We start from the raw sequence: 26,904 nt of genomic DNA on the forward strand, positions 1-26,904 counted from the left end.
CACTGCTGCTCCTGCCTTCCTCAGATGTGGTGGGAAAGCCAGATTCAATGCCCAGCTGCCCATGAATCCAATGAAATCTTCCAAGCACATAAGTATGCAGAGCACAGGGGTGGGGACACAGTGGACAAGGACAGTTGAAGTTTCCTGACCCAAGCACAAGCATGAAACAAAAACTACCACTGTAAGTCAGGATCCCCTGGGACATGGACTGTCAGGTGATTCGCCACACAGGTTCCTTCCCTCCCAGCTACTTCAGCTCTTGACACAAGTCCAACATAGAACCATTTCCATTCTAATCAGCTCCATGTCTGAAGCCATTATACCACTCAGTCCTAAGCCAAGCCTATATGAAAAAAATGGACCAGGGGAGTCAGGCCCAACCTAGGCCCAATCCTTACACATAGCTGATGAGAAAAAATAGCTTATTTCACCGTGGATCACTGGATGCACTTAAAGTTGCCACAGTGAGGTGAACTCCAGCTGCAAAGTTACACAAAAGTTGTAGGTGTGTTTTGTAACATCTGCTTGCGAGGCTGGGAGCTTTACACAAGCAACATCTGGCCAAGTGACAGCAGCATACGCCTGCTGATGGAAATATGAGTTTAGGTTCAGCTTTAATGATCATTCAAGATAACGAAGAGAGCTTCAGGAAGAGCAGCTGCAAGAGCCCAGCTTGAGGGAATAGGCAGAAAGGGAGCAGCAGTCCCATGCAGTTAACCCCTCCACAACAACAGAAGAGCAGATGTCAGAGGGCCTTAAATGTCCTAATCTTCCCGCGTTTCTGAAGTGACTAATTGTTAACTAACTTCTCCCATTCCCATAACCCTGTTACAGCTAATGTTTGTGACTCAGGGTTCTCACTCTGTTTCCCAATTCCTGCTTAGACCAAAAATGCTAGGTGAAAAGCACTAGCCATGGTTTCTCTCATTTGTCTAGAAGCAGGACACAAATTATCTGTCATCAGGAAGACTATTTGGAGATCCTCAGCTCAATGTGATGTGTGGATAAAAAAAGTATGGTCTGGTGCTTATTTCTGCACAGCAAGATTCACCCCCAACATTCATTTGCTGGATACTGCCTGCAGCAGATGTAACCTTCATTTCAAATGCCTCAAGGCCAGTTTATAAAAGACAAATCCAGAATTTCTTGAACAGGGCAAATGCAAAAGTCATGAGGAAAGCTGCTAAACCTGCTAGCCAGCAAGTAGAAGGTAACATCAATACCAACACTTCAGAGACTGGGACCTGGCGTACAGAGAGTGAACCTCTGTAACCTCAGCAAGGCTCTGTTTCCACAAATCCTCTCCCACAGATTCCTGGTGCATGCCCCACTTCTAGATCTACAAATGTCCAGGGGAAATCCACTCCCTTACCTCCATGAAACCCTAGCTGCTTCCTGCTGCATAGGAAAGGAGTAAACTTACAGGTCTGGCCTGAACTCAGCCCGCCGCTTCCCAAACTGACAAGCTTCTATGTAGCCAAAGGACAACAGCAGGCTCAGAGGTTCAGTGTAATGATGCTTGTATCAGGAGAAAACAGAGCTCTGCATTCCCTGATAACCAGTGAAAGGAATGCTGGGGTCCAGTAACTACCAAAGACCAAGTCTTCTGAACTGGGAACATAAACGAGCTCCTTGCGCAGAAGCACAGATGAGTGCCAATTGCTTGGCTGAACAATAACAATTGAAGGGCCCTGATCTTCTGTAGGCCCTGTTCTAAGAGCTCTGATGGGGCTAACTACCCAGCCAGAGATTCATGTGGACATGGCATAGATTTGATTGTATGATCAAAACCAAGTTTGAAGATGTGGAAGGCACCTCATTGAGTTCTTTCTCCTTTCCCTTCTTAAACAATTAACTCTTTGACAAAAGCGCACACATCGGGCTAGACATTTTAGAGTGCAAGCTGGGCAATGACATAAAATAATACAGTCAGTGAAGACCTTTGCATGCTGTTGGATCTACTGTGCCACCTTTGAGTTGTGCCCTCAAAACCACCATGGTCTCAGCTAATATCCTGCACAATACCCCCAAGCCCTCCTATGCCTGGAAGATTGGTGCTAACATAGAGAGCAAGGGACAGGGATGTTGTACACACTTTGCAACCACCACCCCGGCTGGGAAGGGGGATCATTATAAAGGCACAGTCTATCCGTGATGGAAAAAGGGAAAACCAGCTCTCAGACAGCACTTACCATCTTCTGTTTCCTGCCAGACAATGCCCTCCAGGTTGACGCTGGTTCCGGGTTCACAAGGGCCCAGACATTCTGGCTCAGTAGCCAATGCTACGTCACATGTGTTCACCCCCACCGAGCGGGTGCGTACCATGATCTGCTCACATGGGGAGGAGATGTCGTTATTGACAACAGGGACAAGGAGGTGCAGTGGCAGTACCGCGGGGGTGGAGACCGGAGACTCCATCTGTGGGGAAAGAGAAATATGCTCGTTAGAACTGAAGAATGTGCAGAGGAGAAAGCAGAGCGACAGGCCTCCCTCCCACACTCTTGACACAACAGTACAGGTCCCTACCCCCTATTCCTATGCTGCTGTGAGAGCCTGCCTGTTTGCTAGCAGGGGCTTCATATCCCAGACATCCTAAACTACAGACCAAGGACCTGGTAAGACTCTTCCAGCCCCGATACGCCCATGATTCCTGTATCACCAAAAAGCTACCCTTTTTATAGCATCTGTCTAGGTCAAATCCAACATGCTTCAGCCAGAGACCCATGCTCACTTGCTCAGCTGTAGCAGCTCTCACTCACCTGAGCATCCATCCTAAAACTTCAGTACATGAACAGTCTTCAGAGCACCGGATCCCACACATTGCTTGCTTTGTTAAGAGGCATAAAGGCAGGCAGAACGACCCTGCATCTAACAGCCCTCTACTACAGGACACTACTAGGACACTACCAGGCTGGCAGGGAAGGGTAGGACAGGGAAGGCAGCCAGTACCTTCAGCTGCCCACTCCATAATCACAGCCTCCCTCCAGCTCCCCTCAAGGATAGATGGACTCCCAGCTACCTACATGGTGGGTGCTTGTAGACTGCATTCCAAATATCCCCCTTCTATGCCAAGATGCATGCAGGCCCACCCAGACAGAAAACAGCCAGAGGGGATCTGGTGACAGAGCTGAATGGCTGCAGGCAAGGTCACTGTCAGTCATCTTGCTTCCCTTGCACTCAAAAGCAGCTTCCTCAGTGCCAAAACTAGGCTAGGTCTGTGTAGAAAGCAAACAGCTCAGCTGAACAGGACTGAGTACAGCCAAGCCCTGGGGCCACCTCCACCCCATCTTCAACAAGCCAGATTCTCAGCAGCTGTGATGCTGACACTCACTCAGGATGGGCAAGTGGACGAATGAGCCACCCCACCCAGTATTCACTGGTCCAGTGTCATGTAATGAAAGGCAGCAGCTGGTTCTCAGAGGCTGCTATATATCAGAGACCTGCCCACAATCCCAGCCCAAGGGGAGCATAAATACATACATCTCCATTGCCGGGAGAGTTCAGATCATCATCTTAACCCTGACCAGAGAAGCACCCTTCCCACCCGCCCTGAATCAAGCCCCCAGCCACATCCAGCAACAGAGACTCACAGCAGTACTCACGCTGACTATTTAAACTCTGCTTAGCTCTCCTCCCCCAGGGCAGGCCTTCTGATCTTGGTTGGATGCTGAGCAGGCTCAAAACAGCTGCAGGCAGTACTGCTGCTTCAGTCACCAGTGAGTTCAGGCACGGGAATACAAGGCACTCAGGGGAAGACTCTCCCCAGTATCCAGCTCTGAATTATGTCAAAAGATGCCCCTGTCACAGTCTGCTGCTTGGCACAAACCTATCGTGGCCCTGGGAGCAGTGCCTGAAGCTAGATGCAGGGGAAGCTTGGCTGGCCATAGCCAGCCCCAGAGAGACGGAAACAAATAACTCCAAGCCACTAGCCAGGAGGTGTCCTGGCACCACAAGCATTTCCAACCACAGAGTCATCGCTATATGTGGAACAATGCTGTCGACAGCCACAAAATGTTCACACTCCCATTCAGACTAATTCTGGGCCCTGAACAACTGCCAAAACATTAGCCTTATCTGCTTGTTCTTTCTCTCACGCACACACAGAGTCCTTCACTAAGCCTGCCTTTTTATGAAGCAATTAGCTGGAGTGGAAGCCTTCGTGTTGAATCTTGTCTGTCACATCAGCTCTACCGAGCTCTTGTGTGCTCCCACGTGACCTCCGCAGGCTGTGTGGCCAGAGCTCCCCATCTCTCTCACACCCAGCCCTCCAGGTCAGAGATGTGTGTGTAGATTCAGCCAGTAACTAGCACTCTGCCAAGCACCCCTGGAGTCCCAGTGTGCACAAGCTAAGTGAGGGGTGGCAGTAGGAACCAGCTGGCATGCTGGAGTGCCCCTCTGAAGGAGCAGGATGTGAAGGGACTATTTCTAAGACAGTGGACTGCACTGCCTCCCCCACCACCCACAGGCACAATGGTGGTAAAAGCACAAGCTTGTTCCATGCTAACAGAGGAAACAACCATGACCCTTGTTACCAGGGGTCTCATGGAGCGGAGCAATGGGAACGGATTTGCCATTCCAGCCATGTTAACACTGCAGCGTACAGAGTGTCTTCTGCCTGCTCGCCTGCAGTCAGCTCCTTGTCCTCCTGCGTATGTCCTCCGTCTGGACAGCTCATCAGAGCGAATCCAGTCCAATAAGCATTAAAGCCAACCTAGAGGTTTAATCAACAGTGACTGAGCCACACATCTCTCCCCAGCCAGTGGCAGAGCCCACGCCTGTGTGCTGTCTCTTCCTCAGGCTCCTTTCCCAACCTAACACCAGCCCTGAACTCCCACCGGAAAGATCAGATCCGTCAGGATCTCATTCCTTGGCTTTCATGTCCTAGCACTGGCTCAGAGAGACACTTGCTGTGGTCATGCTTGTACTGCCTGAGCCCATTTAATTCCCATTTCACAGGGCAGGTTTTGAGATACAGGAATAGTGCCTGCAAGGGGAAAAAAAAAGAAGCCTGGAGGTGCTGCACTGCCCGCGAGGTAGCACTGATCCCCATGAAAGGAAGGGGACCTCCCTGCACACCCACAGCTGGTCCCTTGGGGCATTGCTGCAACCTAGGGCAGGAGCTCCAGAAAGCACTTGGCTCCTGAAAACCAAGCTCCCTGAAGCTTGAAGGGGCTGCCTCCAACTCCAATCTGCTTAGCAACTTAAAGCCAATCTCCTGGAGTGAAATATCTGGAGAGAAACCATGTATAGCTGGCTCTACTCAGATGACAGCAGCAAGCCTGGAAGAAAGTGAGTGTTGGGGGAACGGTCACCCCCAGGCACCCCTGACTCACCAGTGCCTGGGAGCAGTGGCTGATCACTTGTTTGTGCGTGCGGCGGAAAGGAAGGGGCACCTGGGGGTTTTGAAACTGCTCGGCTTCCTTCCACTTTGCAACAGAAACCACAGTGCAGCACAGGAGCGTTTAATTACAGTTCCAGCTCTGCTAATTATTGCTTGGTCACATTTGTAATCTGCATTACGCCACAGTGCATAATAAGCAGCTCGCTGAGATCTATCTAATAAGTGAGGCGGCTTTATGGGATTTCATATTTCACTCTGCACTGGAACAAATACAGCCTCATTTATCAGCCATCAGGAGGAGAGGGAAACCAGGAAAGGAAGCTGCTCGCTCCACTACTTGCCTGAAGCTTCAGGCTAAGGGAAAGGGGGGCGGGACCCTGAGAGGAAGGATCCAGGGGCTGAGGAGGAGAACAAAGCCTCCAGCAGGGAGACAGGCAGGCAGGTAGCCTGATGCTAGGGGCAGGTTTGGAACAAAGCTGAGAAACGGGGCAGAGGTGAAAAGAGAAGATCAATCCCTGAATTCACCCAGCCCATCTGTCTTATCTCTCAGAGACAGAGCTTTTCATCCTGCTTCTTTATCAAGCCTAACACAAGGTGAGGGGATTCGCCTGCTGGTCACAGTATAAGCCTGGAGCAGACAGCGTGTGAACAGGGATTGATGTGGGAAAGGAAAGAACCAGGGACTCATTAGTCTCACCATGTGAAGTAATTACACAGTGTCCTCCCTTCCCCAGTGTAGCAATGGCACCAGGCACAGACGTCCTTTCACATTCAGCCAGGCCAGCGGCAGACAGACACAAAGCGAGGACCCGCCGCAGGCAGTACCCGCACTGCTCTCAGCTCCAGCTCGTCACACACCTGGTTCCCTCAGCCCGGCCGTTCCTATCTGCAATCCTTCCAAGCTGGTCACTGATTCACAACACACATCCCCAGGCTGGGAGATGTAATGGAGAGATACAAACCCATTACGGATCTCTCACATACTGGCAACCCTGAAGTGATCACTTCAAAGCCTTCTCAAAACTACCTACATCCTCCCCTCAAAACTGCCAGGAACTGGTGTTCTGGGGCCTGAAAGGGAGGTTCTGCTGCTCACAACTTCCCTCTGCTTTTAGCTCCTGGACTTAATGTCTCTGGGCCTCAATTCCCTGTGGTAAAACAGGGGTGATATTCCACTACCCACAGGGGAGGGGGGAGAAGGATAAAACCACTGGCGTTTGTGAAGATAATGTAAAGAGTCTCGTCAGGGCTCCTCTGCTCAGCCTGGGATTCAGGCAGCCCCTGCATGGTAGATGTGCAGGAGCTGCAGTGTGCATGGTAGGGGGGTGTCCTTGTGCATGTATGTGCATGTCTGTGTCCCGCAGCCTCAACAAGCAAACTGCTTTGTGTTTACAGGTAAGACTTTATTCTTCTTCATTGTAAGGGAAGCACAGGGTCCAGTACACCTTCAGGAGGCCACAGAACTAATCAGCAGTGGGGGCAGTGCAGAAACCACTGGAGGCAAAGAAAGCAGGACAGAAAATAAAGCCCTATGTTCCGTAAAAAGAGTGTAAAACCAGGACGAAAGGGTGAGAGGGCCCTTCAAACCTTCCTCCCTGTGGCAGGCTTGGCTCCGAGTTGAAAAGCTGCCAGAAGCCCCACATGCTTGCAATACAAGGGAGCGGGGCACATCTCACTGCCTTGCTCATCCACCCCCACCCCCACTACCCCACCTTCTTTGCAAGCAAACACTCTGGTGGGGGTATTGCAAGGGGCAACCTCTAAACCTGACCGGAGGTGAGCTGCTTGCTAGGACTCTGAGAAACAGCACTGTTCCTTTTCAAACAGTGTTTCGCCAGAACAGTTTCACCTTTTTGGCACTGTTTCAACACTTTACCCATGGGCTATAATGGGGAAGATCAAAACAGCCTATAACTTTGTCAATTCTGGCCTGTTTTGGATGAAACTTGCAGGTATGGTAGCCCCTTCTGAGGGCATGAAGCCTGCCAGGTTTCAAGGAGATAGGTGCGGGGGGTTTTGCCTGTCAGCAGCTAGGGGAGCAGGGCCCCAGAACCTCCCTGCACCTATCTCCTTAATAGCTGGCAGGCTTCTTTGTGCCCTCAGAAGGGGCTACCATTCCTGCAAGTTTCATCCAAATCAGGCCAGAGATGACAATGTTATAGGCTGTTTCAACCTTCCCCATTATAGCCTATGGGCGAAGCATCGAAACATTTCGACTTGCCTTGTTTTGTTTCGAGGCTGTTTCAATTATACCTGTTTTGTTTCAATTTTGCTGTTTTGATCTTGAAACGAGTCGAAACAGCGTTGAAACAAAACTGGCGACAAAATTTCACACAGCCCTACTGCTTGCCATCTTGAAACCAGCACAAGCTTTGTGAACATGCCAAGAAACCTCCAGCAGCCATGCTGAGGATGGTTCCTCTAGGACAATTCAGTGTTAAAAGGGCCAGCATACCTTAAATCAGGCCACACTGCAGGCTATTAACTCAACTTGAGGAAATGCAAGAAAATAAAAGAAGGTGCAAAAGCTAAGTATTATAATAATCCAGTTTTGATGCCAACATCTGTGCCCAACTCACTTGAATCTGGGGTGAAGGTTGGGAGGGGCAGAAGGGAATTTAGGATAGGTAACAAGAGACAGCAAGATGTATTCGTGCACCAACAAGTATAAGACATTTTGATACAGCCTCTGCTGCTGGTCCTAAATGCTCTCTAAAGAAATCAGGACCTCCTCTCCACTAGGAAAGCAGGTGGTGACCATAGTCAAATGCTGACACCCACTAGCATAGCTATGGGTTAGTGCTTTCCCAAGCGAGGTTGTTGGTAGTGGTCCAGTAAGCGTTCAGCTCCTGGCTTGTCAAAACAGGTTAGTTCAGGTGCATTTGCGAATACATTCCTAATCGTGACCCATTTCCTTCATCCAGAAGAATCCTTCCACTTCAAGAGCAATACCAATGACAACAGCCAGGCACAACCACAGTACCAATTACAACCAGCCTAGTCACAAGCTGCCAGTCTACCAATTGGACAGACTAAGATCAGAGATTGTGCCAGCTGACACCTTTTGACATAGCCAGCTCCAGGCTCTCCCTGATATCATCTGGGCTGTGGCAGCATCAGAACCACAAGTAGAAAGCGCAAGTAACACAGCAAAACAGTAGTACAAGTCAAAAGCCAGCAAAGTGACTCACACAGCTAACTATTTGGTCCAGTTCAAACACAGTCTGAAGAACCTGAAGTCAGCATGTGACCAATTCAAGCTTGGACAGACGGTGCATGTATAATGCAGAGAGCGCCGTATGTTCCAAGCCTTCTCTTGCTGGAATTAGTGTTTGCCATCCCCTCCACCCAGGTGAGGATTCTGGATGAAAAATGCCTAGCAGCAGCCTGAACCACAGCTCGAGGGGAGAGAGTCCCAATGCAGATCTCAAACACTGTTAAATGCGGTTGCAAAACTACCCTCTATAGCACACAGAAATAGCATCACTAAAGCAGCATTTTACTGTGCCAAAAGCCTCTAGATCTCAACTCAGCTGAGACAGCCTCAGCACTTGCACTCTCCCCCATCGTAAGTGTAGTAGCCTCAAAGATCCCCAGAGGCACAGCATTTGCCACTGTCCAACTGTTCCAATAATAAACCTTCCCAGAGGCCCTGGGGAAGCTGCCACACTGATACAAATATACCAGTCACCCAAATGATCTTCAAAAGAAAGAGTTTGTCTTGAAAATGTGGAAGTACCTGGATCACTGGGAAGTGAGATAGATTCAACCCAGAGGCAACTCTACCCTCAGAAACCCTCCACCCAGCACATAGACCTATAACTCCCAAGCACAGCTGTCTTCTGCTAGCAGTATAACTCCATCCACTACTGATAACAGTGCCAGTGCCCTCAGGGAGCAAGGACAGACTTCTCCAAGCTTGACCTCAAAGCTACCAAGAGCATGAAGATCCATCTCCAAGATGTAACGCACACCAGTCTCCAGCATGCAAAAGGTTCAATGTTGGCACCTGTTTGGTGGCTGAAATGTTCCAAAAAACACTCTGGCAGGTCCCACCATGGGCCCCAGAATCAAACATCTCAGTGACCGTATTCTGATGCACTTGCGAAGCACATCACAAATCATTCAAAGCATTATTTAAGAGACTCCGGGAAGAGAACTTCAACCTAAATGGAGCTCAATGTGTGTTCCATAAATCCTTAGTGTTTGCTGGCTGTATCTTTTCTGCAGCTGGCACCGTACCAGATCCTAACAAGATAGCAGCCAGCAAAACCTTGTCAGCACCGCAGAATGCCAGTGAAGGAGAGTTTCTTCCGAGAATGCTTAACTAGCATACACATTTCATCCCTGGTGACACCACACACTGGCCAAGTCTGCGTGAACTTCTTAAGGAGGCCATTTCACAGACCTGGGAAACAAAGCACGCACATATGCCTTCGAACAGCTTGTTGACTGCCCAGCCTCAGAGACTTAGATTGTCACTGCCGCAAGCCCCATCAGTGCCACCCTGGCACAGGAAACAACAACTTTTCTCACAAGTTTCTTAGTGACAGGTGAGCTCTAATGCCCACAGGACAGAGCTATTAAGACAAAGACAATTGCTGTTGTCTAGCATTTCCATACAGATTTGCAGGGAAATCTGCACACAACGTGACAGATCCTGAACCGCTGGACTGTGTATTTAACAAGACAATGTGTATGCTACCTGCAGATGCTGGGACAGCAATCATACAAAAGATTCATGGTCCACAAAGATCCTGATATTCTACACAGCTCCTGGTGGTCTCCCTGCCCCAAAAGCATAGGTAGGGCGACTGCCTAGGTGAAAAGTGATGGGGGTTTTTTCATCTTGATGGCAGCTATTATGTTTGAATTACAGTTTTCCCTCACAGTAAAACATCTCCACAAAACAATGCCAGCTTAAGTATAAAATCAGAGTCCTTAAATATAATTACCATGATCAGGAGACTTCATCATTCCCTTCCCCTCTGAATGGAGAAGTTGCACGTGGCCACAGTCAAGTATTTTGTAAAGTATTATGTCACCTGTTTCCAAGGATTAAAGGCACAGAAAGATCTCGTGCAAACAGCAGCCTGAAGAGGACAGGCCTGCTTGTTTTCAAAAGGGTCCAAAATGACAGAACAGCCCAGAAAGGTATATAAAATAAATCACTGGTACGGAATAGGGAGATCAGGTATATCCTTGTCTGACACATCAGTGACAGGCATCTGGTGACAATGAAAGGGCACAACTCTTCAGAAACTCTAGAGAGAGAACACAATTAACTGGTGGAACTCACTTCCATTGGACGACATTGCAGCCAAAAAACTTAGCAGTATTCAAAAAAGGACCGGACACTTCTCTGGACCATGAGAACATGCACAGGCAAGGCATTAGTCAAGAGCCTGCAAGATAAATCCTAACTGTATCCTGCAGTGAGTGATGCTGGAGTCTGAACACAGCTTGTAAGAACTGGAATGAACTGCAGTAAAGCTGCTTCACAGAGAGAGCCTGATACTGTTTTACTGTGGCTGCTCCAGAAGAGGACTGGAGTCCCCAAGAACTCCAGCTAGCAAGGACCGGTAAACACCGAGCCCAACAAGAGTCAGACAGAACCGGCAGTCAGTCCTATGCTGGCCAGACCTCTGAAAGCAAAGTACAGTGCAACATTTTGTTCTCCGCATGAATCCAGGGCATGTCAGAAAGCAACAGTGGATCCAACATGCTTGGCCCAGAGGGGGTCACTTGCCCCTGTGCCAACATTAAAGGCATTAAGAACGACTTGCCAGTGACTGCTGTTTCTGCTAAAGATCCCTGGGGTGAGAGAAGAAGCTCTCCTGGAAAAGGGGATGTGTCCAGCTGTCTTTTGTGGGACAATGCGGTTTGCCCTTTGGAGCTGGCAGGTGGAGCACACGCTGTGTCTATGCCAGCTCTGCATTCCTTAGCATGCTGTAATGGAGAATGTGTGCTCACAAACCCAGATGGCTGGGGCTTGCTTGGCCACCTGGGAATCTGACTCATTTCCCTTGAAGATGGAGGGAGAGAGAAAGAAAAGCCTTATCACAAAACCTGACTTCCAGCCCTGCTCTGTCCTGCCAGTCTGCTCTTGTGGCAACTACAGCGGCTTTGCTGGCTGATGCATACCCTCCTGCTTTCCTTCCCTCCCCGCCGCCCCCCAGTGCTTGTCACTGTCAGTTCTCACCCCAGAATGCCTTGGCCTGCTTGAGATTCACAGCATCACCCATCAACAAGGCCATTAACTCTGCAGCTGATGAGTGATGATAGGGCCCCTGTCTGAAAAAGGCTGCTGGCATTTCCCATCCCCCACACCTGCCCACAAGCCTGACAACTCTGCAATGTGTCTCCTGCCTCCTTTAAAGGAGCTCTTCCCTCTGGCCTGCCCAGTACCCTGCAACCCTAGCTCTGCTCAGCTTCCACAGGGGCACCAATGTGGCAGTTTTGCTCTTCCCACACTTCTCTTTCTCTCTCTGGTATGAGTGAGCCATAATTTGCTTCATTCCTGGCTAGTGCTGAAGCCAAGGGTCTGGCCCGGGAGACTCCCCAGGTACAGGCCAGCCCACATTACCAGTTCTGCACAACACCTGTCCACCTATGTTCCCTCTGGAGGGAATTTAGCCTCCCAAAGTTTCTCCTGGAGGCTGCCAACAAAAAGGGCAATTAGTGAGAGCACACCTGCTCGTTAGGAGCACAGCAGAGGCCCTCAGCTCATCTCCCAAGATGAGATCCTGAAGTGATGACTGCAAGAGACAGCTGCCCCTGCCTGGGCTCCCACCCTGCTCCCTGCCGTCTGTGCAGTGCAATGACCCCTTCAGAGCCTGTGACTAACTGCAAACGGATACAGACAGGCCTGCAATGTAAACCTAAGGAGAGGTACTGTTTTCCACACAAATGGCCTTAACAAGAAAAAAGAAAAAAGAAAAGAAACGATTTGCCATCATTACTACACAAAATAATCTCTCACCCTTGGATCTCAAAGTGCCTCGCCAAAGGCAATGGGTTTAATTCCCCATCAAACAGGTTGGGGGAAATGAGGCAAAAAAGGCAACTTAAGCAGCTTGCCCTAGGTTACAAAGCCATTCACCAGCAGAGCCGGGAAGAGAACAGAGGGCTCCTTCCTTCTAGGCCCCTGCAAGAACCACTAGAGCAGCATTTCTCAACCTGTGGGCCACAACCCAGAAGTGGGTCACAAGAACATATGAAAGGGTTGCAAACAAACTTTCAAAAATGGATTCTCCTTTAAAGGAAAAAAACATGGGAAATTGTGGCTTTTCCTTTGCAGGCTGGCAGACCTGTGAGGGGCTGCTTGGAGCCCTCCTGCCCCGCACACTGTGGGGCTGGGGCCTGGGGGGCAGCAGGTCAGGAGTGAGTGGCACTGGCCATCAATGCTTACAAATGGGTCCTGGTACAAAAAAGATTAAGAACCACTGCACCAGCCAGAACCACACTTCTGAGCAGTGCATCTCCCAGGAACGGGCAGTTCTGGCTGCACTGTGCAGATGCAACTACTCCATTCTTCGTAACAACCACTGGAAGTTACCATCTCAAAGAAGGCTCTGTTGATTCCAAAATGAAGTAACTTATTTTTAGGTAGCTCAAGAAGGCAAAGAATACTCAAAACCAGCCCAAAACACCACAGCCAAGTGCAAAAACACCCATTCATCATCACCTGCCTGGTGCTGAAGCCTCAGGTGCAAGGTGGCACAGAGGAAGGCTGAGCTAGGATCTCAGGAAGTCTACCCCTGAGCATCAGATGAGAATACCACAAAAGCCAGAGCTTTTATTAGCCCTTCCACACTGACTCATCTCACTCACTTGTCACATGCTGGGACTGCGCTACAGCAGGTTGCTGACCCTGCTCTCCTGGTTAGCTGCAACTGGGAATGGTGCCATGGTCATATTGAGAGATACATATGTGTGCTACAGCCCAGCTGTATTACAGGGAAAGGAGAGAGGTTGAGAGGGAGGGTGCTACAGCTTGCAGGTCAGCATCAGGGTTGAAGGGCTGGGATCAAGAGGCAACACACTGCCCAGCAGAGTCAACGGGAAAAAAAAAAACTTGCTGACTTTACTGTGCAATGGATCCAGGCCTCAGATGCTTCTCTGAGTCAGTGACTGACATCCCCACTTTAGCTCAGGCATCACTCAGCAGTCTCACAAGGTGACCCCTGCTGCCCAGCCAGGGAGCTCTCATCATGTGCCTTGGAAGCTTCACAGCATTTCGCTATCTGGCTAGCCAAGTCTTGCAGGGTGGTTCGCCTCAGGATTCAGCATGGTTCAGCTCAGGGCACGGGAGGAGGCACTGGTGATGACTGTCTGACCTGGAAATGCTGTCCACAGTGGCTATTCATTTGAGGTTTATCTGGATGGCACGAGGCAGTCTTCTACAAGGAGCAACCAGGATGTCACTGTCCCTGCCATCAATGACTCCCCAGTGGTTTTGGGATCCAAAAGAAGAAAATCTGCTAAAGCAGCTAGGCCACAACACCTGGCCAGGGCTGAATTGTTCCTACAGCCTGTGCTCCAGAGACCTCTTTATAGTCCCACTGTCTTAGGTGAAAGGACCTCTGCCTCTCCCTTGGGAAACCCATACCCACACGAGCTGGTCTTCTCACCAACAGGTACTCCTTGCCCAAAATTTAGCCTATGTGTTTTCTTAAATTTACCCTACTGCTTGTAGTAACAGACCAAAGCAATCCCTCCTACTCCCTGCTGAAATGCATCTAAGCCAGAGGTGGGCAAAGTGTGGCCCATGGGTCAGATGCAGTCCGCCAGGCCATTTTATCCAGCCCGCGGGGCCCCTAAAAAAATTAGAAAATGAATATTTATCTGCCCTTGGCTGCCTGTCATGCGGCCCTCGATGGCTTGCCAAAACTCAGTAAGTGGCCCTCCGCCCGAAATAATTGCCCGCCCCCGATAAGCCCCTCACACCTCGAGGAGAGGGCAGCAGACGCGTATTTGTTCATCAGCCTCAGAGGAAGGCACCTGCCTCCCGAAGCAACTCCTGCCTCAGAACTGACTAGATGTTTAAGGCAGACACACTAACTCCTTGCAACGTCTAACCTAGCCTCTGGTTCGTGTTTCACCACTGCGGTGCTTCTTTCCAGCAGTAAGTAGCAATGTGACAGCAACCCAAGGTACAATACTGCCTGCCCTTCGAGAAGCAGTCAGGAAGACCGGACGGGACTCCCTGGTCTGGAAGATGCCATTTTGAAGAGGGGATTCGCCCAGCCCCCACGCAGAGGCAGTTGTGAACAGAAACCTCAAGGGACTTGCCAGAAGCTACACATTAGGGGCAACTGAAACTCAAGAGCTGGGCTCTGTCACCAGTTAACTGACCCTGTCCAGACTAGGAGGTTAGCTAATATATGTCAGACATAACATTTTCCAGACAAAGATTAAACCCCATCTCTATGAAGTATAACGCTGCCAAAATGCCAGCTGGGCACAGCTGAGCCAACGCTTCCCCAAGGAATGACCTTGACCATGACCAACTAGGATGTTCCTGAAGGTATCAAAACCTACCTGCCCTAGGCAGAAAAGGCCCCACCTATATTTAAGGTTTAGCTATTGTGACCTTCAACAAGTCACTGCCTTCTCTTGGCAGATCTCCTCAGTAGGAGAGAGAGGTATGCAACCAGGTTTAACTGACTACTTGTAATGATTTAAGATCAAGTGGCAGACACTGCAGAAGCACAAAGTCTCACATATGATACGGGTCTACAATAAAGTCTCCCCATACCCTTCCCCACACTGGTGCCAAGAGCCAACAAGATGGAGCCACTGCAGGCAGCTCACCTTGCTTATCAAATTAAATTACATAGTAGCCTGCTCCTATGTGGCCAGGACCCATGATGAAAAGATTACAGGTCCCATCTCAGAAAGGAGACCAGCCAAGCAAGCAAGCAGCTAAACAACTATGTGCCTCAGTCACACAGGAAGGGGGAAGAGTCCTGTGCAGGCAGCAGCAGCCCTGCCCTCCTCACCCCTGCCAGGAATCAGCTCCTCAACAGTCTCAGCTCCATGCCATCTAGCATGCAGCGCCACAACCCTAGCACAGGGTCACCCACCCTACAGCTTCTTTCCCTCCTTTTGGACCCCATCCTGAAATACGCTGTGCCTTGACAGGAGCAATGGGTGTTCAGCACCTTGTTGCCATGTGGCATTGAGTAAAATGGCACCATGTCCTCAACTCCACACTCCCACGGTTGTAGCAGTCAGTTCTGTTGACTTGGCAGGTCCTAGAGTCTTGTTTGGGCATAAATAATCAGAGCTTGGAACTAAAGCACTCTTCACTTACACTCATATGAGCCCCCCACACGCTCTCTAACCTCCCCGACACCCCCGCTGCCCGGATCCACTCAGCCACACGCACAGCCTGGCCGGTCTGCCTGGCACGCTGCTCCAACCACACCTGCCCACCTTAGGACCTTCTGCTGGCTCCCTGCAAAAAAATCAACATGAAGCTTTCTGTCCTTGCTGTGGATGACGATGCCCAGCACACATCCCTTGTTGCATCATGACCCTCCCCCTCCCCCCATGATGCCACCCCATCTGCTCACTTGTCAGTTTTTATGCAACTGCCTACCAGGAGACACGCTCTCTGAACAGATCTCAGAGACCCCAGCCTCCCCTTCAAATTCCTGCTCTACTCTTCCCCACAGCTACAGCACTTACCCAGGAACAGCAGAGGGCAAAAGCAACAGGACCAAAGCTTCTTCCACCACCTTGGCAGAGATGTTATTCTCTCCGACTCAGTACACTACACTAACAGCTGGGGCCTGATTTGCCCAACCCGACCCAACCCCACACAGATAGTTTCAGAGGCACCTCATAGCTTAGGTCTCCAACTGGAGGAACACAGCAAGTCCAAGAGGCTCTACATGACCCCCTCTGTTCGTGCTGATCCAGTCTCAGTCCAGCCTTTCAAATCTACCCTACTGTGTGTGGGCACGAGGTGCCCCACGACGGCCAGTGGCTACTCAGGACCCCAAAGGGTTAAGATTTCAGAGCTAGTAACTGGCCACCAGGCAGGATTCCAGAACGCGGGGCCCCCGCCGCAGGCTGAGGTCCCTGGGCCAGGCCCCGCCAGCAGCTGTGTGGCTGAAACGATGCAAGGTTACTCTAACAACAGCTCAACTGCAAGCCCTTCAGGACACGGGTGTCTCACTCTGGCTCAGCAGTGCTGAACACAGCAAGGTCTAAGGCTGGTTAGGCTCCCCAGACACTACTGCAGTGCAGTCAAGGTCACAGAGGCTAACTTCAGGAAAGGCTGAGCACTCATGCTGCAGCAACCCCGGCACCCGTGACCTCCAAGTTTCCCCCTACTTGGGACGCAAGCTGCATATTCCAAGAGAGATTAACAGCTCCTTTCAGGCAGATCAACTGGTCAGCAAGTGAATAAGTGCTGGTAATCCTATAACTCCCAGGAGGCTAGAAGGAAAGCAGTTAATCTCTGTTTTAAGGAGGAGGATAATATGCTTGAATAGAAAGTTAAACCCCGATCCCCTTACACTCTAAGTGCTTCCATGAGCATGCCCGTTGAACATACAGACTGACCTGCTCTCTCCTCAGAAGCAAACTTCCTGCTATGGTTCAGGCATCCCATACGAGCCCTCTAGGGCTGTGGTTCTCAACCGTTTTTGTACCAGGACCCATTTATAAACATCAAAGGCCAGTCCCAACCCACTGCCCCTCACTCCTGACCCACTGCCAACCACCCCCAGTCCCCAGTCTGTGTGGTGGGGGGGCGAGGCATGGGGGGCCCCAAGCAGCCGCCTGCAGGCTGGAACTCTGCCAGCCTGCAAGGAAAAAGCCATGGTTTCCCACATTTTTCTCCTTTTAAAGGAGATTCCATGTTTCAAATTTGTTCGTGACGCTTTCATATATTCTTGCAACCCACTTTTGGGTTGAGACCCATGGGTTGAGAAACATGCTGCTCTAGGGCTTGCCCGGGAGGCAGCACCCTTCTTGCAGATACCTTGCTATGGGCTCACGTCACCTTCAAGCAGTCAGGGAGAAGGCAATGCCCTTAGATATGTAAACAGGATAACAATAAGCTGTGGGCTGGAGCTCTGGGGATAGAGAAACTGAAATTTTGTAGCAAATCTCCATCAGAATTATCAAAGAAACACAGTCCAGACAATGCCTGGGACAGAGCAGGAATTGCTGGAAGCATGGGAGCTGGACTCTGGGCCCCTTTAAACTACAAAATAATTAAGATCTGAGTGCAGCTGTGGTGAGACTCCTCCCCATCTCCCTTCCTTGATCTTCCTGCCTCCCTTTAGCAGCAGCAACCCTGACCCTGGGCTCCCCACACACACAGGTTACTCAACAGTCTCCTGCTGAAGGACACTCCAGGTTGGCTGGGAGAAGGCGTTAATTGATGACTTCATAAGTTTTGGGTATTTCCTTCTATAAGGGTCTAAGAGATATGAACCCAAAGAAAGGCCCAGGCAAGTCAGAAGAGCCTTTGCATAACTACAAGATGATCAGACATCCGCATATCCTCCACCTCACAGCACCAAATAGGACATTAGAGAAAGAAACCACAAGAAACCTTGCATAAGAGTGCAAGATGCAGACAACATCTACTGTAAGCTCATGTGGAAATGCAAAGCTCACATGGAAACGCCCCACCGACAAGCCCAGCAAAAGACAGTGAAAACTCATGGATCACTTGAGATTCAGGACTCTTCAGACCAAAGCAAAGAGCCCACTACAAGTCTCTTTAGTACTAGAGTTTCTCTCCTGAGGGCACGCAGCACAGCAAAGGGACACCGGGAGAATACCTGGTATGAGGTAAGTTTCACATTACAATTGTCAGCTTTGGAGATTGATCTCCTCTCCAGAGCAGCAGCAGGATGATCTATCTGCCCTACTGCACTTCTCGCCCACCCACCTGTATTCTGACCTGTCAAAGGGATGAGGGAGTGGAGGCCATTCTCAATCCTTCATGTCTGTCAAAAAGGGGGCAAGAAGTGCCGAAAGGGATGAGCTTGGAGGATGTGGGGCAGACATAACTAAAACAGAGTGAGAACCAACTTATCCTTTCCCCAAACAATCCATCTACCATAGGAGCTAATGAAGAGCCAGCACAGGGAAGCAATAGCTGGTTACCACTAACTCAGACTGAAGACTGATCTAGACACCACTCTAGGTGCCCCAGTACCCACCCAGCCTAGGGTCTCACCTGGTAACAATCCTGGGCTTTACAAAATATCAGCATACTCAAATCAAATAGAGGACACACACCTTCAAGGTATGAGGCTAAGGAACTCAGTACACCAGTGAACCTGGGGACAAGACGTGAGATAGCAGGACTAGAAAAAAAAATGTGTAAAAGGCAGCTGAGAGGGAGAAACTAAACCAGTGGCCTGCTACTGGTGCAGATCTTGCCCCCTGAGCTGCAGAAACCAAAGATGGCTCTGATGGAGGACTGGCGCTGTGACTACAGAAAAGAAAGTGTGATCCTACCACAATTTCCAGAGAGCAGACAGCAGTAGGGGTTACAGCCTGTCAAGCTTCTCTGGGTTGGTTTACTGAGAGAATTATAAAATCAGTGTCTGCAGGAACTACGGCTGGTGTAGCATTTGTAGATCAGAAAGGTTTTGATGTAGGGTCCTGAAGTATTACAGTGGTTTGACACTACTTTGACATGCGGCTCAGTCAGGTTTGAGGGTAAACTGCAGTGCACAGAGCTAGTGTTCCTGTGGAGAGGGAGATAATCGGTTTCCCCTGCAGCGGGTGCTAGGGAGCAGCATTGTGAATGCTCATATTAATGATGTGGAAAGAGTAAAAACAGGGCAGCAATAGCATCAGCAGAGGATGCTACATCTCACTCCTGGGCTGTGTTCCAACTACTTTGTGCAGCACCACTAGTGCAAAGCAGCCCTGAGGGATCTTCCTTGAAAGAGGGATTCTCAAATGGCACAAAGCTGCTGTACTGGCTACAATGCCAGGAGACAAGCCACAGGCAGGGCCTCCTCTGTTCCTTAGCAAAGCTGAGACCACAGGGGCATCTGGCAGGTCATTCAGGTTAGAATAGTCTGCATTGAAGAACTGGACTGATACAGATGTCCCCCAGGATCAGGGGTAGGAAGCTCTCTCTCAGCCACCCTAATTGCTCCCATGAACTGAAGACTGACCAAATCCATTAAATACAGAGCCGGCTGGAACCTAAATATATCAGAACAGAACAGGATTTTCTACCTGGAACATACAAACTAACAGCCGAGGGAGGGAAACAACTTTGACAAGTATAATGGATGGGGAAAGCCTAGATAGCAGCACTGCTGAGATGGACGCTGAGGTGAATGTGAAAAGCAGAGGGACAGGAGCTGGCAGAGAGAGAGTCTAAAGCAATTTGAGCAATGTCTCACAGAACAGGGAAGTTAATAGTTTCACTCTGCATGGCTCTCAGGAGATCGCCTATTGTGTTCAGTTCTGGACATCTCATTACCAAAAAAGATATTGACAAATTGGAGAGAGCTCAGAGAAGAGGAACAAAAATAATTAGGAGACTGAAGGGACTGACTTGGAAGAGGAGATTAAAAGAGCTAAATATGGATAACTCGGTTAAGCAAGAGCTAAGTGGGAACAACGCCATCATAATCTACAAGCAAGCGCAGGAGGCAAACACCAAAAATTTAACAATAAAAGAATAGCTGGGGACAATGTGAGAAGGGATAACTATGAGGCACAGGACGGAGTTCACAAAGAGGGAAATGAAGCAGTTTCCTGGCAGTAAAATTGGTAGGCTGGGGAACAGTCCTCAGGCCCCTGGGCATTTATAAAGTAGAAACCTTAAAACATACTGCAGGAATAATCTCGTTTCCATCTCAGGAACGCTGTGCCCCCAGCCTCCCATCGCCAGCACGGCACAGAAGCACTTCACATGATTTATTATTTGGATTACTGTACCGCCTAGGAGCCCTGCTCACGGACCAGGATCCCATTGTGCGAGGCACTGAAACATTAATGAATGTATCTGCAACGCCCTGTGAGACAAGGAAGGATTATTATCCTCCTTTCAGGGAAGGGGAACCAAGGAAGAATGACGATAGGATTTGCCCAAGGTCAGGCAGGGAATGGATCTCAAATTCCCTGCATCTCTGTCTAGTCCCTTTTCTGAGAACCCAGCCTCCAGTAGTTCCCTTGTTGTAACTGGGATACAGACCCTGGTTAAAATGGCTCTTTTATCACAGCAAAGCAGCACACCTCTGTGACTGAACTGGGAGGATCAACTCAAGGACAAGAAGATAAGGTGGGGGGGGGAATCCCCCCTCCCATCTGTCCTATTATTTCACATCACAAAGAATGACTGGCGAGCTGGAGCTTTTGAAATGGAGCTTCCCCTGCCTCAGAAAGCTGACAGCCCTCGGCTATAACAGCATGCTGTGTTTAAGGTCTTGTGGACTCCTGGCTCTAGGGCATCGGTGTCAAGTTGTGTGCTCTGCATTTATACCTACAAGAATTGTCAGAAGCTGAGAAATCCTTGGGAATGAAGCTGCCTCTCCTGGGTTGCCTGGCTGGAGCCCTACGAGACCACACCAACTCATGGGAGATGAGCGTTAGGGGCCACAAGGAGTTCTCACACCCCCCTGGCTATCTGGGTTTGGCCACAGCTTGGACAGCAAGGCTCCCTCCCCATACAGCCTGTGCACATATCCCTCACACAGCACTAGCTCTGTAAACAGATGAGAGAGATTCCCCCTGCACCCTCATTCAGAGACTTCCTAATATATCGCACAGGTGCCACATGAAAATGCCAAAAGGTATTTCACACACAGGCCACATACATGGAGTCCCAGAGATGCTCGGTTTCTGGGCTGCAGAGAGATGCATGGATTTCAGCGGCAGTAAGTGATGAAGTCGAGAAGTAGTTTCAGATCTATTTATCCCTCAGGCGAGAGGAGACATCTTCCTTCCACCTACTTAATATTAAAGACCCTCTTTTGGTATGATGTGCACGTCCCAGGCCTTGCAGGCTGCCTGTTTAGGAGACTGCCCGCTCGCTCTCTTATCTTTCCTGCTTTGTAGGTTTTGCTCAAGTTGCCAGGAGAGATTCTATTGGTTTCCAGTCACAAAGCCAGCTCTGTCTGATGGACTGATCAGGAGATTATAGGAGAAGAGTGAGCAAGAAATAAGCCGAATCACATGATGCAGCTGGGGCAGGGGGAAGTGGGAGGGCATTGTATATCTCACAGAGGCAAGTGAGGTTTGCAGATGGGGTCCACACACAGCTGCATGGGTAGCAGTGGCCTTAGAGCTAGCTCACTGGGTGGCTTCAAGTAAGACAAACCTGTGCCTCCATTCTCCCGGTTCTGGGAATTACGCATGTCAGGTACTGAGCCCTGGAGCTGTGGATGAGGGTGCTGAAGTAGTAGTTTGGATTAATGGTTGCTTGAAAACACAAAGGACTCAGTAGCACAGGAGGCCCCTGCCAGTTTTATGTCCTAAAATCAGGTTAGCATCGGGGTCTCAGTCAGCCCTGTATGCCGTGAGTAGTCCCCCTTCTACTTGGCCTCACATCATCTTCCTGTCCAATCCCTGGGCATGCTCAGTTTTCAGCCAGCCCCCCAGCAACCCTTTGAAATAAGCCCCACACCTTTTAGAAAACCTGCATTAAACAGCGTGTGCTAGCTGGTTCTTGCCAAGGTTTCACTGCTGCATTCCTTGTCCAGCAGGGCCTCCAAGCCACTAAATCAAGGGCCTTCACCCCAGTGGAAGGTGCCCATGTTCGCAAATAAAAGCACATAATATGCGAGATGTGGCTTTGGACAGGTGTCAATGGCTACAGTGACAGGGGCAGCCAGACAGGAAGCCAAATGGCTTAGACAGGTGTGTCAAACTCATCCAGCCCCACCAGTCAGCTGATTGTCACTGGGCCCATCTGTGCAGTGCCCACAGCACCACGACCAGCCCATACATACCACAATACACTGGGCAGAATCTGGTATATGGGGTTGGTCTAGCAACCCAGAGCCTAGATCAGATGGCTCCACAGGCCATATATCTGACGCCCCACGTATAAGGTCTAGCATTGTACAAGAGCCGACAAAGGGGCGGTTTGTTAGCACCAGGGGAGAAGGGACTGGAATGGGGGGAGGTTCTTTGCAGGATGGTTTATTTGAATAGGTTTCCCCCCACATGGGGAAAAGCCCTGCAGTGAAGCCCTGCAAGAGCTAGGCTGTGTTCCTATAACAGCACCTCCTGCCTCATCATCAGGCACGCACTGCCTGCAAACTGCAGCTGGCTGATGCTTGAGGGCCAGGGCTCTCCTTTCTATCATGTACATGAACTGGGAGGCTTTTTCACAAGGTAATCCTACCTCCAAGAAACCAGAGCCTTCTCTACCTTTAAGTCTGGTAAGCAAAAATGACTGCACCCTACTACTCTGGAGCTGGAAAGAAGGCGAGCCCTAGAAGTGCCACGAAACACACAGATGGGTCACAAGAGGCTGAAGCTATAGAGCCTGAGCTGAGATCAGCAAGCTTGTATCACATCCGACCAGGCTAGATTTCAATCCTAGCCACAGAGCTGAGAGCCAAGTCTCCCCACTTCCCCTTTCAGATCAAGTTCCTCCTGGTAGTGCCAATCTAATCGAGAGTAACGGCCACGGCCATGTTCACAAGAGCCCTGCTGTTCCCTCCTTCTGCTTGCTTGGCAGGAAAGCATGGTGAAGACAAGGCCCATTCCAAATGGGAGTGCTGGCTCTGCTGGCCTCCCATGCAAGGGAGCAAATACCCCTGCCCTGAGCAGAGCCATGATATACTGCTTTGCAAGGCAACCTCCTCCATTACAAGCCTATTTAGGGAATATTGGATCGATAGTTATGGCTTGCTTGGAGCTGTGATATTACACACTGCCAATCTGTACCACAAGGAGCACAGATGACAATACAAAGCAAGACACCCTCCTTCACCCTTCAACTTCTGCCAGTATCCAAGCCAGGCCCCTGGCACTGCTCCTAGGGGAGATATCTCCTTTCTTTCCATCCCTAGAGCACTCTGAACACTGGGCATGCAGCTGCTTTCAACATATACTGATCCCTAAGCCCCACACGCGTCTCGGGCACAGCAGAGAAGTCCAATTCGCAGGGGACTGGGCTTTGCTTCACACTCAAACAAGTCTGAGCCAATGGGTTAATGCTAACAACTGACAGCCACCAACGGTCAGGCTAGCACGACTGCAGAGAATCAATTGCTAATAGGGAAGCTGAGTTTCTGTGGGAAATAACAAATTAGCGAGAGCAAACCCAGCCTATAACTCATCCTATCAAGGGCCTGTTATCTGCAGACTACCTCCACAACCAGCCTGCAGGGAACAGCGGAGATCAGGGCAGTGCATTTTTAGTGGGCTTAAAGAGGGGCGGGCAAGGAGAAAAGGCTTGGGGTTAAAACACACAGATGATTACACCAGCGCTGTGCCTTGCCTTCTGCACACACTACTTAACCAGGCCGAAAATCCTAGAGTAGCTGTACTGCAAAGAGCTCTGGGCTGCCCATTTCCCAGGACAAACAGCAACAGGCACCAGTCTGGACAGACTAGACACCACTGACAGTGGGGCTATTTATAGACTGGAATAAGAAAAGACCAAAACCAGACATCAAGGATTTCAAGGATTTGTTCCAACCAAGCCAAGTTCCAACCACATCAAGTTTTGCCCCCAAACACAGCACATCTTGGCGCACTCAAAGAGCCTTTCCAGGTCATGGATTTTGAAACTGGCAAATGAGAGACCTTCCCCTTCCACAGTGAGCTGAAGCCTGCTACCTCTTTGTAACGAGAGAAACTGGCTGCTAAGGAGTCAACATTTACCAACTGTCATTACACGTCCCTGACAGACTCCGCTCGCTCATGCTTGGGAAAGGAAATACCACACAGCAGGACGCGCAGCAGCACAACTAGTCCCTGTCTGAAGTACAGAGGTACTATGCATCACTGCTGAGCAATAATAGGGGTTGGGAAGTCCTGTCTTTTAATGGCAATCACTAGATCCTGGGATCTGGAAGATGAATACACGCACAGTAAACGGAGCTCCTTATGCTGTTGCCAGTTAAACCCAAAGGAGAAAATGGCAATGTTTCACTGAACTTGAGCACCCAAGTTGCTAAAAACCTCCCTTAAAATAAGGCAAGGATACTATTACTTTCTCAACAATAAACCCACTGCTTCCTCCACAACTCCTGCCTGATTCTACATTGTTTTCTGTTCTACCCTCCCAGCTGAAACTCGGCTGGATCTTCGAGTTTTACAAAGCACACTCCCCTCCTTTGCAGTGCAGCAGAAAGCATCAATCCCATCGTTCTAGGGGCCGGCAGGGTAATGGCAGAGCGATAACCATGTCCAGTGCCAGGGCCATGCCACAGTCATGGCATCCTGCAGAGGGACAAGCTACTCCTCAAGTGCCAGAGGTTTTCCTGGACAGATGAATTTTAATGAACTTGGCCTGGAGTCTTGAAATGTCTAACCATATACTACAGTCATGGGGGGAGGAAGATGGGGCACAAGGACTGGCAATCAAAATGGCAAAACATAAGCCCAAGCCTAGCCCTTTGTACAAAAGTTTCAGTCCAAAACAGGCCTGTCACCTCCCAGCCATACACCAAATACAAGCCTTTGCAATGGAAGCTGACAAGCTCTCGCTACGATGGTAAACACGCTCCCTGCTGCACTTTCACATCTGCCAAATGCTGCTCTACTTACCACAGAGCCAATGCGTTCAAGCTCTCTGCTTAGTTCAGGTGGAACCCAAGTGTATTCGCAGATGCTAGGAGGCAGCTGTCCTGGGCAGCAGGTCCATGCCGGCATGCCCACGTGGGACTGGCACTGAATCTGAGAACATCTGCCCTTGGCCCACTCCACTCCAGCTCTGATTATGTGGGATAAACAAGGGGAACCCTTGGTACAGGGAGGCTGCACTGCAGCTACATGGCTTGGGCCCGCAAACTAACCTCTAGAGTGGCTCCGGCTCCAGCAACGGGAGAGCAACCTGCAGGATTGCTAAAGCACCCAGCCGCAAAGCCGGGAGCAGCCCCTGCAGAGCCTGGCAGCTCTGCACACAGCTGCTCTCAACTGATGCAAAGAGCTTTTGAGAGAGAGACAGAAAGACAGAGAGAGAGAGAGAGAGAGAGAAAGTCAACAAGGAGCAAATGCTTGGTTTAATTACCTGCTGGCTGTGTGCTTTCTCCTCCGTCCTTCCCTCCTGCCGCACGCGCAGTCGATTTCCTCCCCTAATGATAGGCGTGGAGAGAGGGGACTGGTAGCTTCCTCCCCAGGGCTTTCCAAGCTAATTGTCCCTCAACAACACTGACAATTAAATCGTCAGGCTCGCCTGGAGAAGCATCAAGGGCTCAGAGCTGGCACAGAGGCTGCAGCCAGAAGTCCAGTCCTATTGGAGTGACAGGGCAATGTTTCCCCCACCCCCGCATCTCTGTGCCCAGCAGCAGAGCAAGCATGAGACTTGTTCAGCAAACATGCTCCAACCTAGCACTTGCCTGCCTGAGGTGGGCTGCAGAGTCCATGGCAGTGTTAGTCCTTCCTGTTTTACTAGGCAGCTCTAGCGCATTCCCCACCTGATACCTTGGAGAAGTGGAGATGCCATCTTAGAGGTGAGGAGGTCTCTATGACCACAGCCGACATTCCCTCCTCCACTTGTCGTCTGACCCCACAAGGGTCCCCCAAGCTAACGCAGCCATGTATTGCAACATCCCAGCACAAAGGCTGTCTTCCCCCTCTACCAAGACAGGCTGGAGAATTGTTGCCTGAGAACAGCGGCAGTTTTACACAACTTGTCTAAACAGCTCTGGTACAACCACAGGCCTCATCCACGCAGGCCTCAAAGCAGAGAACAGCAACTATAGCCACACATGGCTTTAGGTCACAGAGCAAAGTGAGGCTGGGGCTCAGAAACCACAGCTAGAAGCCTTTCAAGCCTGACAGCCCACCTAGCTTCAGCTCCACCTTTGAACTGGCCCAAACGTAACTATGAAATTCTAGTCCCTGGCAAAAGCAGCACTGAGTATTTGATGCTACCAGCACCAAGGAAGGCACACGGATCCCAGCACAAGGGCAAGCACTAAAATACAGGCCTGCCTACTACACAAGGCCTGAGTATTTATTTCACAAGCCTTTTAATGGCAGCTCATGACAGCAGTGAGGACACAGAGTGTCTGTAAAGCGAGCTGGTATAACAGGCCTCCAATTGCTGCCCTCACCGCGCCCCTCCCATGACCACCCAGCGTGACGCAGTACAGAACACCCTTGCCATGAAGACACTGCGTGCCTGAGGCTCACGCATGTCCAACCAAGAGCTTGATATGGTCCCACTCTGGTTTCTGTGATGGAGTTCACACCGCCAGTCTTGGTGCTTTTCATCTGCCTGGCTACAGGAGGCTTACTGGATTTAGTACTTGCCATGACACAAAAAAAATGAGGGGGAGGGGAGGGAGGGCGATGACATTTACAAGTGCTCTTTACAAATAACCCAGACAACTGGGACAGGGAACAGAACGGCAAAATTCAGGCAGCAACCACCAGTT

The 26,904-nt window shown here is 50.1% G+C and overlaps 1 protein-coding gene across 3 annotated transcripts in view; it reads right to left on the minus strand.

Annotated features, from left to right (window-relative positions):
- The window catches only part of ZNF609 (zinc finger protein 609), a 93,008-nt gene that overhangs the window by 25,732 nt on the left and 40,372 nt on the right, over positions 1 to 26,904 (minus strand). For all 3 annotated transcript variants that reach the window (XM_019533225.1, XM_019533224.1, XM_019533226.1), the window contains one exon: positions 2,193 to 2,418. In XM_019533225.1, coding sequence (XP_019388770.1) covers positions 2,193 to 2,418 — 226 coding nt within the window. The remainder of the gene's footprint in view (positions 1 to 2,192; positions 2,419 to 26,904) is intronic.

The sequence above is a fragment of the Crocodylus porosus genome, unplaced genomic scaffold (assembly GCF_001723895.1).
Source record: "Crocodylus porosus isolate Cpor-Errol unplaced genomic scaffold, CroPor_comp1, whole genome shotgun sequence".
NCBI lineage: Eukaryota > Metazoa > Chordata > Crocodylia > Crocodylidae > Crocodylus > Crocodylus porosus.